Below are 18,270 nucleotides of genomic sequence, written 5' to 3' on the forward strand. Positions count from 1 at the left end.
CTGAAGGTGAAGGTGACTTTTCCTCACACTCTCTCTGGAGCAGTGGAATCCTCGATACATTTGAGTTGTGTTCATATTTCAGAAGTGTATGTTCGTATCTTGTTCAAACTTGAAATTGATTGCCTACAACTTTTTGTTTCTGGTGAGCCGCTTAGCTCCGACAAGGCTATCAAAAAATTTCCCCAGATTCCGATCAGAGTCAGATCCCGCTTGTACCGTCAACAACACCGTTCCTCAACCACACGATGCCTGCCTTGGATTTAGTAGACCACTCTCCTCAGCAGCCTCAGCCGGCTCCTCCTCTAGCTTCTGCTTCTAATGTCATCCTGATCGACAATTTCGATTCATTTACCTGGAACATCTACCAATATCTTGCACTCGAGGGTGCAACCGTACAAGTATACCGGAACGATGCCATCACAATTGAGAAGCTTGCAGCCTTGAAACCAACCCAATTGGTCATCAGTCCCGGGCCTGGTCATCCCCAGACTGATTCTGGTATTAGCAGAGATGCTATTAAATACTTTGCTGGTAAAATCCCTGTGTTGGGTGTTTGTATGGGCCAGTGAGTCACTTATACCTTCTGATTTGTGACCTATTAATCCGTCATAGGCAGTGTATGATTGACCTCTGGGGTGGAGATGTAAGCTTCGCGGGCGAAATTCTCCATGGAAAGACATCACCTCTTCGCCACGATTCTAAAGGAGTCTACTCTGGCCTCCCGCAAGATCTTCCTGTTACACGATATCATTCCCTGGCAGGCACCCACCTTACACTTCCAGAATGTCTGCAAGTCTCATCTTGGATCGCGGCTGGACCAGACGGTGATAAAGGAGTTATAATGGGAGTCCGACATAAAGAATATGTTGTCGAAGGTGTTCAATTTCATCCGGAAAGCATTTTGAGCGAAAAAGGACGAGTAATGCTGTCGAATTTCTTGAAGATGCGTGGAGGTACTTGGGCCGAAAATGATCAACTCCGAACGGACGCATCAGGTGCTACAAAGCAGGCAAATGGATCAAACGGCATGAAGAAAGAGAATATCTTAGAGAAGATATTTGCTCACCGCAAGGCCGCTGTTGCAGCACAAAAAAAAATTCCTTCGCAGCGACCAAGCGATTTGCAAGCTGCATACGACCTCGAAATTTCACCTCCTCTCGTGCCATTCGTCAGTCGCTTAAGGAAGTCACCCTTTCGATCGTCTCTTATGGCTGAAATCAAGAGAGCATCACCCTCCAAAGGCATCATCTCCTTATCAGCGTGTGCTCCTGCTCAGGCCAGGACTTATGCTTTGGCAGGTGCAAGTGTCATCTCTGTCTTGACAGAGCCCGAATGGTTCAAGGGAAGCATTGATGATCTGAGAGCTGTGAGGCAGGCGTTGGAGGGGATGCCGAATCGACCTGCTGTGCTGAGGAAAGAGTTTGTTTTCGACGAGTACCAAATTCTGGAAGCTCGACTCGCTGGTGCAGATACTGTCTTGTTGATTGTGAAAATGCTGGACGAGGCCACCCTAACAAGATTATATCAATACTCACAGTCGCTTGGAATGGAGCCATTAGTGGAGGTCAATACTGCTGAGGAGATGGCTATCGCAGTCAAACTCGGATCAAAGGTCATTGGTGTCAACAACCGAAATCTGACCAGCTTTGAGGTTGATTTAGATACAACAAGTCGACTTTTAGACCAAGTCCCTAAGGACACTATTGTTTGTGCTCTAAGTGGTATATCAGGACCGAAAGATGTTGAAGCGTACCAGAAGAACGGTGTTGGCGCAGTCTTGGTTGGCGAAGCATTGATGCGTGCTAAAGATACAGCACAGTTCATTCATGAACTTCTCGGTGTTTCCGGACCCATGGTTAAGTCAGCACCCGGATCATTACTTGTCAAGATATGCGGTACCAGGAAGGCAGAGGTAGCAGCAGAAGCTGTCAAAGCTGGTGCTGACTTGATAGGCATGATTCTCGTCCCTGGCGTAAAAAGATCGGTCGCATACAAGGATGCTATTGCTATCTCGAAGGTTGTGCGAGAGACCAAAGCTGTGACTGGAAGTGTTGCCGCCGACCGTGTTGGCAGTCAAGCATCAGACTTCTTCGCTAATGCAGCATCCAACGTCTCGAGCCATCGTGCCTTGCTTGTTGGTGTCTTCAGGAATCAATCCCTCGAGGAGATTCTAGAACTGCAGAAAGCTTATGAGCTTGACGTTGTCCAACTTCACGGGGATGAGCCACTAGAGTGGGCGAATTTGATTCCTGTTCCAGTGATCAAGGCGTTCAAACCAGGTCAGCAAGGTCTTGGACGGCGAGGCTATCACACGGTCCCACTTCTCGATGCCGGCTCTGGTGGTTCTGGTCAGCAGCTTGACATGGGCGACGTCTCGGCTGTACTTTCAAAGGATCAAGGCATGAGAGTTCTACTTGCTGGAGGCCTGAACCCAGACAATGTTGCCGAGGCTGTCCGTGCAGCAGGCAGTGTTGGAGACCGAATTATTGGCGTCGATGTTAGCAGTGGCGTCGAAGAAGATGGAGCTCAAAGCATCTCAAAGATACAAGCGTTCATTAAGGCCGCAAAAAGTGTTAGGTAGCTTGCTAGATTATGTTTACACGATACCCACGAATTAGAAGAAGATTTCTCCCATTCCTGGTGACGAGGAGATTGTTGAGGTAGTACTTCATCGTACCGATGTCTTGGCAAGTGCCTTGTATTTCCGCTTCAATTGCTTGAATAACACCAAAGTGAGCGACGAAGCCTGTGTCATTAGATTTGCCGCCTCAATTGCGTCCCTAGTACAGATGTTTTGCTATACCTACATACTGTGGGACCTTTTCCATGTGAAGAAACAAAAATACAGGCACTTAACAATAGTCGAGTTGCCTTTGAAAAGAATCGCATAGTAACTTATGCTCATGTCTTGTGCCAATACCTAGAATATGAGAGGAACTCGTCTCCATTGTGTTTTTTCTTCAGCAGATCCTCAAGGTCCAACTTAAAGCTGAATATTACATTGTTTGCTGCTTGCTGTAGCAAAACCTGGCAGAAAGGCCACCTGCTAATTTACAAACCCCCCCATGGTTCCTTCTCTGTCTAACATCAGACCCAAGTTGTGCTTGCATAAGCTCATTTCGCCTTGGCTTCCTTCCTTTCCAGAAAGACATCGCAGTCCGTTCACCGACTCCCAGCCTTTAATCGACTCCCCATTTTGGAAGGGACGTTCCACCAAAGCTACGAACGTCACCCAGCTCCACACGAATCGTCAACACTTGATCTTCAGTCATCCTCTGCCATTAATCAACAATCTTTCATATCAAATTCACAGGGTCTGGTTCTCGCCATCGTCTCTACATTATTCTCACTTGGTCAGGGGATAAAGTCCAAACAGCATCAACAAGACTCGGACCGGTTCTTCTTTTGCAATATTCACGCAGCTTAAGCAACCTTGCGGATATCTTTCCAGCCTTTATTTCACCATCATGCTAAGCTTTTGTGGCATTTATTTCACCGCACATTCAGCTTCGTCAGACCTTGCAACTTTTAACCACTCCAAAAGCATCCCACAACATCTTCTTCTCCAACTCTTCCGGCCATTCCGCTCTCTTTCATAGTCACAGTCCATGCTTACCGCTCTAAGCCTTGCTATCTCCTTACCAGTACATCTCCACTTACTTGTCCTACAAAGTTCCCAACTTCACTCAGTCCATAATAAATCTCATCCAGCTAGACAACGACCTTTTCGTTCACTTACTCGACTCTTCTCACGACACTTCACTTCGAAAGCGTTCGATTCTTTCTAGACATTCAAACTTGCACAATACACATTTTGGCTTTGTGGCATTCATGCCAACTACAGCATCTCTACCTATCTCTCTTACCGGAGTTCCTCCAAGACTTCACGTTTGTGCACAAGTACAGGTGTACATATCCTTCCTGTGGCACACCTAAGTATCAATCTCTGCATACAATCAAAGTGGCCAAGGATCTTCCACCTTTACCTGATAAGTTTTCCCTGAGCTTTTACTTATCTCTAACCCTTTCACCATCTCAACAACCTTTTTACCAATTTCTCCTGTTGATCGCTCGACATTATCCACCTCATCGTCCATTTCAACTCGTCCAACAACAAACCATGAGAATGCCTGGTCGAACAGCACCTTCAAAGAGACGCCATTCTGGCCCGACCCCAACCACCAACACACGACTCGCCCCAAACCCAATCACTGAACGAAAGAGAGCTGCCAAGAACGCAAAACCACTGAAGGCCATCTTCAAAGGCAAATCTATCTCTTCCGTTGGCCATTTTGAGAACTGTGGCAAGATTCTGGGAGCGGAAGACATTACAAATTATGTCACGGCACACGGAGGTACTTATGAGAGGGAAGTCAGTAATGGTACGACACACTTGATCTGCTCCATTGAGGAGTACAAGAAGAGAAATGCTCAAGGTATGTTCCGTATCTTGCTTTATGAATATATCTTGTTGACAAATAATCGTAGTGCAACGAGCATGGGCACTTGGAAAGGGAAGATGCAGCATCGTTGTGTTTGACTGGATTGTCGACTGCACTACTAGGAAGTCAAAGAGCTGCCGTGCAGCAACAGGCTATACCCTCGACCGAACCATCAAACGTATGCAAAATGGCAAGACGAATGATATATCTTTCCGTGAGAAATTCGAGGACGGTGTCCGTGCATCGAAAGAACTGGTTGATAATCGTAAGCTTCCTTTTTCTGTCAAGGGCTGCCTGGTACTGACCTAAATCAGGACTTTGGCATATCTATTATGACAGAGAGGCATTCGAATACAAGGTGTTGCTCACTCGTATCAATTTCGGAACTCAGACAGGAAAGTCACTCATTGAAAAGTATACACTCTATCTCTTTGAGTCCCACGCTTTCCCCCACTTATACAGTACGTACCACCATTTTTACCATGCAACTTTCCCCAATTAACAATGTTCTCTCACATAGTGTGCGGCGCGAAACTCTCCCGGTCCAACCGCCCATGTACTTATTACCGCGAGGCCTGCCACGCAATGGAGTTCCGCGATGCTTTCAAGCACTTCCAGCACTTCTTCAAAACCAAGACAGGAGTAGCATGGGATGATCGACTCGAGAAAAGAATCCCGACCCCTATTGGCGCTAATGCTGTCCTTCCTGGAACCGGTCAACTCGTGGAGAGGAATTTCATTTATGCTCCTCCTGTGCGTGGACGTCCGGTTGGTCTATTACCAGCTGGATACATTAGGCCAGAAGATAGAGTGGTTCCTGTTGAGACTGGTGACAGTACCAACAGCAGCAGTGGAAGTTCGAGCGAGGAAGGTAGTGGAAGCGGAAGTGGAAGTGGAAGTGAAGGCAAGAGCAACGAAGACGTGGTCTATGATACGGATTCGGATATTGATTCCGATGATGGAGAAGAAGATCACAGGTTCGGTCCATATGCGAACCAAGGCTCTTTCGGCAGTATCAACACCGAGGAAGCTGATTTGCGTTTGGCGCAGGACTTGGCTGATGAGTTGGATGTTGAGTTGACTCCTCCTCCTAGGGTCGCACAGGTTATTGACCTTACGGAGGAGTGAGAAAGGAGTTTCGATCGAGGAAAGTCTTCAGTCATCGGAATTTTCGAGACGGCTATGTCGTCGTTGGTCATTCTTCAAGACTTTAGCACACATGTGAGCGCTTAGAGGCATGGTTATTTCGGTGGAGTTGCAGGTTGGTGGATCATTCTCAATAGCAGGCGTTGGCTACGGAGTCTTTCAAAAAGTTATCTCGGCAGGGTCTAAACAACATGGGCAATATTTCGGCGGGAATGGGCATCAAATAATCTGGAGAGGCTTTACGTGGTCTTACCAGAGGGCCTTGATGCTGTTTCCGGGCATACCTAATAGCGGTGGTGGTATCATTTCATTTCTTTCAAGCATTACGACACGGGCATCAATACATAGCAAAATCATCAAAATCAGAGAAGATAATTTCAACATTGCAGACTAGCGCTACATAAAGTGGTGGTATCTGCCAACAAAAAGACATCGTAAAGGGTCGTTAGATTTGCCTCCTTTCCATGAAGCCCGCGTCCCGCCTTTCCCAGACTCCATAATCAAAGCCACGCTCACATATTCCAAACCCAGTAATCATAGCTAGAATCTCAGCTTCGGTAGCACAAACACGACCAAGATGGCGATAACCATCAAACCAAATATCCAAGCATACATCAGCATTCTCCCCCACCATCCTCTGCCCTCTGTCATCGTTCGGAGATATCCCATCCTCCGTGATGCTGCTTCCAGACCGAGCTCATTCTTGTCTAACCCTTTTGTAGCACTGTCCAAGACGCCTTTCTCTTCTTCTAGCGATGTAGCAAACGCGTGCGATGACTCTTTAAGCGCCGATGCCATGGAAAGGAGAGACTGGGTGAGATCCTCTTGCTCGGTACGGTTATGCGTCAGAAGTGCTTCGGATGTAGCAGTCGACATGCCTGTGCTGGTAGCTGCTGGGGTGAGGAGTTCAGCTCGGGCATCTTTTGTCCGGGCTCGAAGTATGGACTGCGGTTCTTCCGGCGCAGGTACTGGAAGCTCGGGTACGGAAGGTTCGGGTATCGATTGATGGGATTGGAGAGCAGGAGATATTGGCGGAGGTGTGAGGTTTCTCGGTGAAGGGGTCTCGGATGCTAAGTCCGCGTGTGAAGCATCTGTTTCTTCGGAAGGTGTGTCTTCACCCAGCAAGTCCTCGCCTTCGGAGGTGTCGTCCTCGTTTGCTTCATATCCGCCAAGCTGCTACTTTTAGCTCTAGTCTACTCTGCAGAAGGGATTTCTGACTTCGTTCAGTTCTTGTAGCCTTTCGCCCAGTCTCTGTAGAAGCTCTCTCTTCCGTGAGAGATCTGCCTGTGTATCTTGCTTCTTTCCTTGTATTTTGATGCTGGTTGCATCTTGTTCTAGTCGCATAAGAAGCGACCGAGCATGTTCCAAGTTCTATTCAGCCGAAAGTCAGATGAGATCCTCTTTTCGATGTTGTGGAAAACACCTACAGTTCCCACTCTCCCTCTTTCCAAGCTTGATGCCCGCAATCTAGCTTCTGTCGCGGAATCTGGATTGATAAGAGTTTGCTGCAGTCGCTCAAGCATACGACTAAGATTTATCGCGGTAGGGTCCGGTGGTGGAGCCGGCGAGTTTGCTGTCGATAGTCGTGCCATTGTTGTTTCTTGAAGCTGTTTGTGACGGAGTTTGAATGCTGTCCCACCATGCGACTCTCTAGGAATGTGGCTAGGGTGGCTGCGGCCCCACTCACAAAGCTAACCATATATGGTCAGCAACGTCTCCATTATCCCCAAAGATTTTTTTGTCTGCTATCAAATACTCAGAATAAATTGAATCCTGGAGTTTATGAGTTATATACCTAAAGATTGTGAACAGATGTCTTGAGCAGATCAATTCAGTAGACTTGGTGCCTGAATTCAATGGACTTTAGAAGTGCCGTCTTACTTTGTATTTCGAAGAAGACAACAAGCAGCAAGTGCAATCTTCACCTCCGCTCGAAGTCGCCATCCAGCGGGGTCCGAATTTGACACGTTGTCCTATGTTCTATATATTGACTTCGACTCATCTAGTTCTATTGATGCGAACCTCATAGACAACCCAGAGCCTTCGTCTCGTTTCTCTGCTGTTCAGGCCGACCAGAAGCATCACAATTTCTGATATTCTCGCAAAATCGATAGCATATGAGACATGGCTGTCTATGTGCGTGATCTTACCTAGTGTTGGCATTTGAACTGGGACAAACAGCATGCGATGACATGTCAACATTGCGGTTTGACAGTGATCCTTGGAACTCTCTATGAAGTCTGGAGCATTTCAGAAGCATAAACACCAAGCTCAACTGGACTTCAGGTTTTACACAGAGCACTTCAAAGTCAAGGGTGGAAAGTCTCCGTTCCGGCCAGCTTCTCCACAACTGAGCACTGCAGAGTTTCACGGGAGTAGCAAAGTTACCTCGTATCCTTTGGCCAATCTCGACTTTGGGAGTGAAATTCCATTGACATTTTTAACTGTTCGATAAAATACCTAGGTTTTCATCTTTTGCTAAAATTACCACACGATTTAAATGCATCGATGCACCTAATGTCCCAAGGTCTCACTGACGACATTCTGGAGCCGGATTCGGAAAGTGTGGCTCCAAATATGCAAGGGTCTGAAGCTTGTTTTGTGCCAAGAAATCGATAAGATATTGGGGATTTGCTTGATTTTGCACGCGACAAAAACCTTCAACATCAAAAGTTATCCCACTTGATTGGATCTGATCCTTTTTGCTTGATATTCCGTTGTAAGTCCAGCTGAAAACAGACCTTGATTTACCCCTGAATTTCCAGGACTGGCCTGTGACATCAGTGACAACGCGGCAACGACCCTAGAATCAGCCACAAAGAGGGGCAGCTAAAAGCAACTCCCATATATGGTGGGATATTTCCAGCGCGTTTCAGTTCACTCCTATTCTCTCATCTCCTCTACTTCAATCTCACGATCAAATCTTACTCACCACTACTAATCATTGAAGTCAAGATGGAGAACGTCGGCCCAACACAAACCGATTACGAACCTCACCCTCTCACCGATGAACACTACGATGCTTCTGCGAAGGCATTGACCGAGCTTACGACACGAGCAGAGAACCACAATCAACCTCCCAAATCCCATATCCACGGCTCCTCAAGCACAACAGAATCACACGCCTGGCTTTCGAAGTTCCTCCCTCCCTCCACGATCCAAGCTGTCGAAAACAAGTTCCACCTCGGCAATTATGTCCTCGACCGCGAAACTGGGGAGAAAACATGGGAGGCAATGTCGGTGTATGTGCGTGTAGGCATGCACTTGCTATATTACGGCTCCGCGCAAGAGGAAGCTCTGCATTGGAAGAAGACCCTCGACCTGCTGAAGGCGCAGAGCGAGAAGATGGGCAAGGAGTACGACTCTCCCGAGAGCAAGCAGCATATTGTGCCCTTCATCCAGTCCTTCGACCTCGAGAGTGGCTTGCATGAGATGGTACAACCGGATCCCAATGCGTACTCGACTTTCAATGAGTTCTTTGCGAGACAGATTAGGGAGTCTGCTCGTCCTGTCGCAGAGCCGGAAAATGATCTCGTCACATCTTCTCCTGCGGATTGTCGATTGACCGCTTTCCCAACCGTGGATCTTGCGAAGAAATACTGGATCAAAGGATTTGGCTTCACTCTAGCGGCTTTGCTTGGAGATGAACAATTGGCTTCACAATTCGAAGGAGGTTCAATCGTCATCGCGAGATTGGCACCGCAAGACTACCACCGATGGCATGCTCCAGTTTCTGGCACCGTTCGAGGCATCAAGGATATTCCAGGCGCATACTATACCGTCAACCCACAAGCTATCAACGAACCTGGAACCCTCGACGTCTTCTGCGAGAACAAACGCTCTGTGATGACCCTTGAAAGATCTTCGACAGGTGCGCCAATCGCGATTGTGGCCGTGGGGGCAATGCTGGTTGGCAGTATCAAGTACGTGGGTGGTGTGGATACGATTGGTGCAGAAGTGAGAAGAGGACAATGTCTGGGAGCTTTCTATTACGGAGGCAGCACGGTCATTGTTCTGTATCCTCCGGGAGAAGTGGTGCTGGATGAGGATTTGGTGAGGCATTCGACGGAATTGGGCATGGAGACGTATGTTAAGGTGGGATGGAGGACGGGAATGAAGGCGTAGATCTGGATTTGAATTTAGTTTATCGATGGTTTCTGCAATGCGTTTCCGAGTGTGATTCTTGTCCGTGATGATTAAGGCCGAATTGTGCTAAATTGATGTCCTACTTCATTTTGTTAGTTTAGGCACGTCAATGTTCCGATCTTAAGTCAAAACATTGTCATTTCTCGATGTTCGTTTCTGCAAAATGCCAGAAATCTCCAGATGGCCCTGAATGTCGAAGGTTTCCTCGAGCGTTCAAAAACATATTAATTACGATAGTACCAAATTTTCGATACCCATTTCTTGTGGTCTAGAAGGAGCGACACGGTTTCAATGTCTGGATCATTGTGCTTCGTAACGAAGGAGAAAATCTTCACTAGTTCCTCGAGCAGGAACATTGAGAATTATCGTTTGGCAGGTGAGAGGGTGTAGAGTAATAGGGCTCTCTGGATAGGATACGTTAAAGGCAGATTAAAGTCAGCTCCAAACATAGAAAGCTGGTGGACACCGGTCTAATATCACTTATAGTTCTCATCACGTTTCAAAAGAGTGCAGTTATGTTCGCTCAAACCAAAATTCCATGCATGATCTATATGGATCTTCAACAAGCCATCCAAACAATCTATCAATCAATCAATCATCACTGTCATCAAGTCCCTTCCATCATCCTCCTCTTCATGAACTCAAACTCAACAAATTCAATACGCGCACTAGCAAGCAAGCAATCAATCATCCCTCCACGTCCTCCATCCACCCATCAAAAAGTAGAGCAAGCATCAATGGCACTAATCCATTCCACGGCTCAACAATAATCCACGGCAATCCTCGGCTTCTCCTCCATAGGGGCGGGATTGTCTCCTGGCATGTCCTGGTATGTATGTTCCACGGCTGTATCCTTTCTGGTATGTATATATGCATGACTGGGAACATGTCTTAAGCTGTCGATATCCTTTCTGGGGTAGCCAGCGTACTGGGAACGCTTCTGGATCTTCCTTGGTAGGGGTCTATGTCTAGGATCTTATCGAAGTGGCCATGTTCCGTCGAGAGAGTTGGTTCTGGGGATGACGACGTGGTTAGAATGCGAGCAGGGGCAGGAAAAGTATAAGGTGGAAGAAAAGTTGGGGGACGTACAAAGTTTTCTTCGCAGGTGAAGGATTCATTCAGCCGGATGATTGTTGACTGAAGTTTCGGGCCATGGCTGGGGCGGCATTTATCCGTTGGGTGGTCTGGACCATTACCTTGATACAATCATTTGCCTCGCGGAGCAATTTCATATTATCAGCATGCTTTGGATCCGCAAGCTGCTTCCCGATGCTAAGCAAGAGGCGCTGCTTCTCATGGTAACGCTCAAGAAGGCTTGGCTCCTGTGTCTGTGGCTGACGCATCACAACCGGAGGTGTGGCAATCCTCTTTGTGGCCTTTTCAACAAATGGAGAGTCTGGGTTACTGTCACCTGCCTTACGCTTCTTGCTCTTGGGCGCGGGCGCAGAAGGGGGAGGGGAGCCGGAGGCATTGCTCTTGGGGTGTCCTGGGTCGTTGTGCACACGCTTCATGTGGTCACGCAGGTTCCAGTGGCGCGGGAAGCCATTTCCTTGGACACCTCGCTCGCAGCCGTCGTAACTGCACAGGAAGGGCTTGTCTCCATGTCCGTGCATGGCGTGAGCTTCACGCTCGTGGCGGAGCAGGCAGGCCGTGGACGAGAACTGGAGTTCCTTGCAGGTATGGATCTTGCACTTGTAGGGCTTCAGGTGGGAATCCACGAATTTACTAGTGAGGATAATGTGGTCAGCATTGTACAAAATGTTTGGGGGATAAGGGTATTCTGTCGTACTCGTAATTGCACTTGAGCTTTTCCGGCTTGTGTTGGCAGTTGGAATTGGGGTCCTTCTCCCACGGGCAGTGGTAAAGTCCATCGGCTTGGGGTGTCACATTGTGGTAGAGGTGATGGTCCCTGGCAGTATTGTCCACATCGAGGCTGGAGCGGCCAACAAGTTTCAAGGATTCATCAGAGGTTTCGGAAGTACCAGGAAGACGTTGACGCCTGGAGGCGGCTGCCAAGTCACTCGCAACTTTGGATGGCCTTGGTCCAATGGGCTTCCTCATTACCCTATCACCAGTCGTTGTGTAAGGGGGCAGTTCCACCAAATCTGGAAAGTCCTCAACATACCTAGGAGAAATGCCTTCAAGACTGGGGGAGTAGTCTAGAGGGCTGTTTGTTGCTGATGCTGTGATCTGTGCCGGAGGCAGTGACCATTGTTCCTCGAATATGACTGGCGAGGATCTTCGTGATTCATCCATGTAATCGGCATTGTCCCACAGAGTAGGAGACTCCATGATAGCACCGGGGTTGTACATCATTGAGCCTCCGTCTGGACCTTGGGCGCCAAGAATATCGGATTCTGCCGTCAAGGACACAAAGGCCTCTTCTCCTGATGTGGCATACATGTTGTATGGTCCTGTGGATAATGAAACATTCATGGGGTGTGCAATACTAGCATTGGAGTTCCGGTGAAACATTGGGTTGGCACCTGACATATCTTCTCCTGGGTACGGATAGGTGCTGAATCCGTGGAGATCCGTAGGTTGCGTTGGGGTATACAAAGCAGAATTCACAGGGCTGTTTGACCTGCCTGTTATGTCTGATCTAGCAGACGGCATATTGAATGTCATCTGGTTGACATTGGGGTACATCCTCGTAGATCGGCTCTGATCATATGAGTTAGTTGTCCTCTGGGAGTGAGCTCCGATGGAATCCTGAGATGGGAAGCGCGACATTTCTACCGACTCTAAATGAGCAGTAGAAAGTTCATTGTTCCATGGGCCTCTGGTTGAGCCTGAAACTGACCCTCGGCCAACATTATGACCGGTCAAGTTCTCCTCGGAGTCATGGAAAGAAAAAGAATCAGAAAATCCATGCTGGACTCCATTGGGTGAGATAGGATCTTGGTGCAAGTACTGTTGGCCTTCACCATTCCAGAATTGTCCACTGTGATTGCCCTGGGTAGGTTCTGTTTGAGACAAAGAAAATCCTGGAATTCCGCGAACAAAATTGGGTCCATTTGCAAGAAAGCCGCTGTACGATCTTGGGTCAGTGTGCTGTGCAACCACTTTATAAAACTCAAACTTGAAGCAGACGCGAAAGAAACAAGAGCAAAACACAACATCAAATCAAGCCTAAAGCGACAATGAGTCAGCCGATATACACATGTACCGGGGCATACAGTGACTACAGACCAAAGAAGCCGAGAAGGTGTGCCAAGTATCCATTGATAAGGTATCCATAGGTCTAGGTGCATTGGATCCGGGTAAGGAAGGGTCCACAAATGCTCAGGCAGGAAAGGATTAGCTGTTGAAAGTCCAGGGTTTCAATCCACAAGGTTAGGTCCAATGGCAGATGGGTCTGCAATCAAGACGAAACATTCATTAGTTTGTGATCGATCACATAGTGAAGGGATGCATGACACCATATGGCGCAGAACAAGTGTACGTACTCGATGGCATAAATAGATGCCGACAGACCTTCCTGTCACCGGCTGGTGAGGTCTGTCCTAGGTCAGGTGACCGTTGACGTTCTTCCTCGCATGGTCCGTCAGAACCCGGGTGCAGTGCGGGAGGTAGGTAACAATGGATCCCTATGGTGGTTGTGCAGGTAAAGTGTCCGCGTCCCGGATGGGAAGTCCTCATGCGGTTGCATGTCAGCATGAATATATGCCGATATCGCAGTCAAAAGACTGGGAATCGAGTTGCGTCGAATACGTGAGGGCACGTAAGTCCAGAAAAGATCGAGCCAAGGGAGCTCATGTCGGATGTTGGTGGACAGGCAGCATTGCCGTCAGTCTCTCCATTCGAGAATTGCCGCAAGAGATTACAGTAGCTGGGCAGCCACCAGACGATTCCATGAAACGGTCCTTGATAAATCCACGTACGGTATGTACATCCACAAGCAAAGGCGAGACAAACGGGTAGTCCGGGATATTCCTTAGGAGTGGATGTCGATAGGTTGGACGGTACTTACTCAGGCCGAGGCCTATTGTACAATGTTTTCTGCAGTGAACTAGTCACATGATGAAGCCTTGGTTGGACGTGAACAAATGAAACCATTGGGAATGCCTGGATGATAGATAAGACCTGTGGTACAACGGAAAATCCGGAAATAGTCCCTGGAGCGGCAGATGAAGGTGTCGTTTGAGGTTGCGTTGCAAGGAAAACATTGATTTCGGACAACATGACTTGCGATTTGCAGACAAAAAAGCAGAAAAGCATTGCGTAGGGAAATAACAATATACCTGGCGGCAGCCTTGGTCCTAGTGGAGTTTTTCTGTGGATTGAAACCAGCCATGGTATCCAGCTGTAGGTTCCCACAGGTTTGGGTTTGGACACAACTCATTTGGGATGATATATGGCTCCTGTGCAAAAAAATAGAAAAAAGGCAAAATCTTCTGGGGCGAGCTTGATTTGTCGGATGATGGGTCGAGTTTACTTCTATTAGCCAGCGGCAAGAAGTCCAGTTCAGTTGTTGGAGATAGTCGTGATGTCGGATTAATCCAGCCTGAGGTGGTTGCAAACAACAATGTCGATAGCAGTAGATCTGCAGTATTGTGGGAGCTGAGGCATATGGGACAGTCAGACAGATGAAGGAGAAGGAGGAATTAAGGTGTGAAGTTGGGAGTGGGGGGAGCGCTCACTTATGCTGCACGACGGACTCGCAGGGAAGAGCAGGGAAGAGCTGGATGCGTGAGACATCGATGCGTTGTCCATCTTCGCTAACCTTTAGCCCGCTGTTCCCGCATATCAGTTTCCACCAAACAGCGGGTCTTGCACCACCAACGACCGCACATGTTTCTGAGTGGCAGACAGCGACAGGATGTGGGAGAAGGATTTGGGTTGACAGGGATGTCGCCGAGGTGGGACTGGCAGATGAAGACGTGCGAGGGCGTGATGCTGCTCTGCTCGTGCAGAGCCAAGTCACGACTCGGTCAGGCGTGCTATGCTTCTTGCAGCTGGTGAAGCTGGATATCAGGATTCAGAGCAGACGCCGACCCCGCCTGCGACCGGCAACGACGAGTAGGAAGGCCAGGGTTCTGGGGCACGACGCAGCGCACAGTTGCCGAGCAGAGAATGACATGAGGCCAACTGAGGGCTAGTTGGCGGGGCGCAGCATGATGGATTCATGGACGGCGCTCTCCCATCCACTCGACGAAAAATGGCGCATATGAAATCCTCTTGGCGTCAACTCGAACACCCGTCGGCCCGCCCCAGCTACTGCCAACTTCTGAGTGCAATCGCCGACTCGAAACGCTAGACCCCCTCGACTTTCCACTCTCCGAAACGGGCGAGCTCAGGAGAATTCGAAGATCTTATCACTTTCCAGATCCCGAATTGAATCAGGCCCATGAAGATCAAAGTTTAAATCAACGAGGGGAATGACGACGAGAAAGACACTTCCCGAGGCTGTTCACCCTCCATCTCTGTGTTGGAGGATTTCCCCCGATCTCGATGAGGTGTGTTTTCTTGCATCGAGAGTGTGGGTGGAAACATGGATGATTGGAGATAGCTAAAAGCGTCACCAGCAGAAGCTGCAGCAACAACCTTCCAGTAACACGTCGGCGACATGAGACCGCCCGTCTAGAACGAGAAAACACTCAAATTACCTGCATCAGAAAAAGCAAAGGCCCTTTTGTTGCTGGCAGGAGCGGACGAGCAACACCGACTATGATATTCAGACTTCCAGAGCCTTCTCATGTGTGAGGCCGGCAGATGAGGCCAGCTGAACACAGAGTGATTCATCTTGAATCTGAGGAAGCCGTTGAAGTTTTGCTGTGCAAAGTGACGTGTAAGCGTTTGGATAGCGAGTTGACCGCTCCTTTCCAGTTTGACCGCTTCTTTCCCGAAGTGAATAGCTTCAGAAATAGCTTCTTCACGGATGACGGGCTCGCGAATGCTCAGATATCCCAGCTTGTCGGGCCGCATAGTATCTTTCAGAACGCTCGCAACGGTCCGCTAAGCCATCGTCCACAAATCAAGCAACTAAGAGTGCCTACAACCTATTGATATTCCCTATTCGCGGAAACTTTCTCACGGACATCGACCTTCGCATAAATTCGACCGAATGAATTGACGGAACTTCGAGTCAAGAAACACTAAATGCCTTTAGTTGATGCTTTGATTATCATCAGGACGGGTCGGATAAGTCTTCGCATTCGCGGTTCAGAGCCTCGGAAACTTGGCCTCAAACAGACTTTAGGTCATCCTTGGACACTTGAAGCTTGGTGTACTTCGTACTCGGGGTGTATCGTCCGCCAAGCCTTCTGGCACTTTCTACGCTAGCAGGGGTGCTACCACCAATGATATCAAGGGGATCCAAAGCTGCTTTATCCATTCCATCTTTCACTCATAACAGAATTAGAGAGCTTGTACATAGCATGAGAGAGAGATGCCAAGCTGTAATTGATGCTGACGGCTGGCATACAAAATATTAAAGGGTTTTAAAGCGGCACTGCTTCAAATAAACCCTGCATTTTGGAAGATACACCCCGAGTACTAAAGTATGACATTTAGGGGTCTTTGCTAGTTCTTACTCGAAAAGATCCGACAAGATGCTCGTAATGATCTCTTTTTCGTGCAACTCTGTTTCTCATCCTTCAGAGCCTGACATGTTTATCAACTCGATGAACGGCACCACATCCTACCCTCAAGATCTCTTGCACGATCGTCAACTCGATGAACGGAACAATCTCCTGTCCTCAAGATCTCTTTGACCATATTTCATGCTTACTATTCTCCCCGTTCGAAATTTCTACAGTAGTGTTTGACTTTGAGCTCAACCGGTGCTTCACGTCGGCTCTCACATTCGACAATCCATTCGGCATTGTGAATAAAGACGTGGCAAGGAAGACCTTGACCTCATCAGACCTTGAGCCGCATTGCTATGCAAACGCGTAATCAGAGTATATGCTTTGAGCACCACAAGGATGATGCCCAAACTTCACGTTAACTTTCTCAACCCCGGACTACCCGGACATTAAACGGCTTTGCCTCGATTCATGCTTCCATCAAATGATCTTCGATACGTTTGGTTCGCTATTGAAATTCATGCATGAAACATGTAAACTTAATCCACATTGTCTTTGTTTCGAAACTGCTTGGATTCGGTAGCCACTTGCCCAACGTGCAGATCTTTACTTCGAAGATACAAGCATAAATGCTCAAAAGTCAAGTTGACAAAGTATGAAGACAATTATGGGAAACCGAAAAGGGTGCTTGGAGATTTATTGTGATTCAAACGAAGTTAAGATGCGGTTTCCTCATTTGGAGGTACGTTCTGAACTAGGCTTAAAGTCTACTTTGTTCTTGGATACCTTGTTGCTAGATAAATGATGGGGTGAGGACTCAGCATATCGTACAATACCAAGATCCTGAGAAGGTGTACACTATCACGCCGATCTTATTCCAAGTTCTCTGGTGTGGGGACTCCGCTGTGAATCCTCACTTGATCGTAAGTATAATACGAGGAGGCCTAACGCAGTTGAATCTGCTGCAGATTCTGCTGAGTGATTCTCCACAATGATCAGAGAGGCAGACTTCTTATATTTACCTAACTTAAGGTGACCAGAATAACAGACAGTCTTGAGAACATAACAATGACAACTAACAAATAGCAAAGACATTGGAGAGGGTCTTCGAGCTTCGCGTAGTTGAAGAGAACCTGAAATTTCGATGACCAGCTTTCGAGCATATAACGCTAGTGTTATGGGAGCATCTATATGTTCTAGACATCTATTGAAAGACTTAGAGAGCTGTCAAGTTTCTTGCATTATACGAGAACAAAGGTGACAAAGTAACCTCCCGTCGGCATTCGTAACGTCGTGACTTGTCTACACGTGACCATGCAGTTCTTCACTTCATCGGAATGACACAATATCAGCAGCTGTAATGAACTTATCTCAGTAGTCTCAACATCCTTCTAGTATGTTGCAGTGAACTTCAAACTTGAAAAATCCACATTTCTCCACGTGATGGGTAGGTGTCAAACATTGCAGATTGAGCTTAACCGCTCGTACAACCGACCTCATCTCGAACGCCCTCGGCTGCAATAGCAAAACAACTTCGTCCTCACCCTTGTACTAGACAACAGATGAAATCAGATGCTTGATATCCGTTGACCACCATTCTCGAACAAGGAAGAGCCGGTCAGAGACAAAAGCACAGGCCAGTGAGGCTCTGGTAGCCTAATCAAACTGCGCTGTGGATTCAGCTCGACCTTGTATACATAATGTCTTGCCAGAGGTGACCGCCTGACTTTGTATCTTGAGACGCCTTCGTTGGCATCAGAATCGATTGCAGGACGCTGCCAACGACGTCCTAGAACGAACAACTGTGAAGGGTACGAGACAGGGTCGTGACAAGCTGACAAGGCTGGGGCGACAAACGGGTTGGTGGGATCGACAGAGTGTCTTTGGGGTTGATCGATATTATCCTGTCTCTTCTTCGAGGTCCTTCCAATCTTTCGATCGCTATTAGGAAATTGATCAAGCTGAAGGGCTGGGGTGACCACGATTTCGGTCGGCTTGGCAAACGG

At 47.9% G+C, this 18,270-nt stretch overlaps 6 protein-coding genes across 6 annotated transcripts; 3 read left to right on the plus strand and 3 right to left on the minus strand.

Moving 5' to 3' along the window:
• Nucleotides 1–49: 49 nt before the first annotated feature.
• On the plus strand, nt 50–2,633 carry LY89DRAFT_686152 (uncharacterized protein). The gene is made up of 2 exons (XM_018215220.1): nt 50–565; nt 613–2,633. Exons 1-2 carry the CDS (start codon nt 246–248, stop codon nt 2,579–2,581), a joined length of 2,289 nt encoding a protein of 762 aa, XP_018069746.1. The 5' UTR covers nt 50–245; the 3' UTR covers nt 2,582–2,633.
• Nucleotides 2,634–3,954: 1,321 nt separating this feature from the next.
• On the plus strand, nt 3,955–5,868 carry LY89DRAFT_111738 (uncharacterized protein). The gene is made up of 4 exons (XM_018205078.1): nt 3,955–4,436; nt 4,489–4,707; nt 4,757–4,903; nt 4,963–5,868. Exons 1-4 carry the CDS (start codon nt 4,121–4,123, stop codon nt 5,568–5,570), a joined length of 1,290 nt encoding a protein of 429 aa, XP_018069747.1. The 5' UTR covers nt 3,955–4,120; the 3' UTR covers nt 5,571–5,868.
• On the minus strand, nt 5,869–7,180 carry LY89DRAFT_750731 (uncharacterized protein; the record flags this gene model as incomplete). Its single annotated transcript, XM_018221211.1, has 3 exons — nt 5,869–6,761; nt 6,807–6,959; nt 7,016–7,180. 3 exons carry the CDS (start codon nt 7,178–7,180, stop codon nt 6,129–6,131), a joined length of 951 nt encoding a protein of 316 aa, XP_018069748.1. The 3' UTR covers nt 5,869–6,128.
• A 1,135-nt stretch (nt 7,181–8,315) lies between these two features.
• Nucleotides 8,316–9,773, plus strand: LY89DRAFT_686154 (uncharacterized protein). The gene has a single exon (XM_018215221.1). The coding sequence runs from the start codon at nt 8,544–8,546 to the stop codon at nt 9,711–9,713; it is 1,170 nt and encodes a 389-aa protein (XP_018069749.1). The 5' UTR covers nt 8,316–8,543; the 3' UTR covers nt 9,714–9,773.
• Nucleotides 9,774–10,852: 1,079 nt separating this feature from the next.
• LY89DRAFT_698195 (uncharacterized protein) lies at nt 10,853–13,386 on the minus strand (the record flags this gene model as incomplete). The annotated part of the gene is made up of 3 exons (XM_018216966.1): nt 10,853–11,459; nt 11,524–12,765; nt 13,316–13,386. The coding sequence occupies 3 exons, from the start codon at nt 13,384–13,386 to the stop codon at nt 10,853–10,855; spliced, it is 1,920 nt and encodes a 639-aa protein (XP_018069750.1).
• Nucleotides 13,387–13,702: 316 nt separating this feature from the next.
• On the minus strand, nt 13,703–14,500 carry LY89DRAFT_111797 (uncharacterized protein). Its single transcript, XM_018205079.1, has 2 exons — nt 14,378–14,500; nt 13,703–14,297 (listed from the first exon to the last, which is right to left on the minus strand). The coding sequence occupies exons 1-2, from the start codon at nt 14,448–14,450 to the stop codon at nt 13,747–13,749; spliced, it is 624 nt and encodes a 207-aa protein (XP_018069751.1). The 5' UTR covers nt 14,451–14,500; the 3' UTR covers nt 13,703–13,746.
• Between the last annotated feature and the right edge of the window lie 3,770 nt (nt 14,501–18,270).

This window comes from Mollisia scopiformis, assembly GCF_001500285.1.
Source record: "Mollisia scopiformis unplaced genomic scaffold LY89scaffold_15, whole genome shotgun sequence".
Taxonomy (NCBI): Eukaryota; Fungi; Ascomycota; class Leotiomycetes; order Helotiales; family Mollisiaceae; genus Mollisia; species Mollisia scopiformis.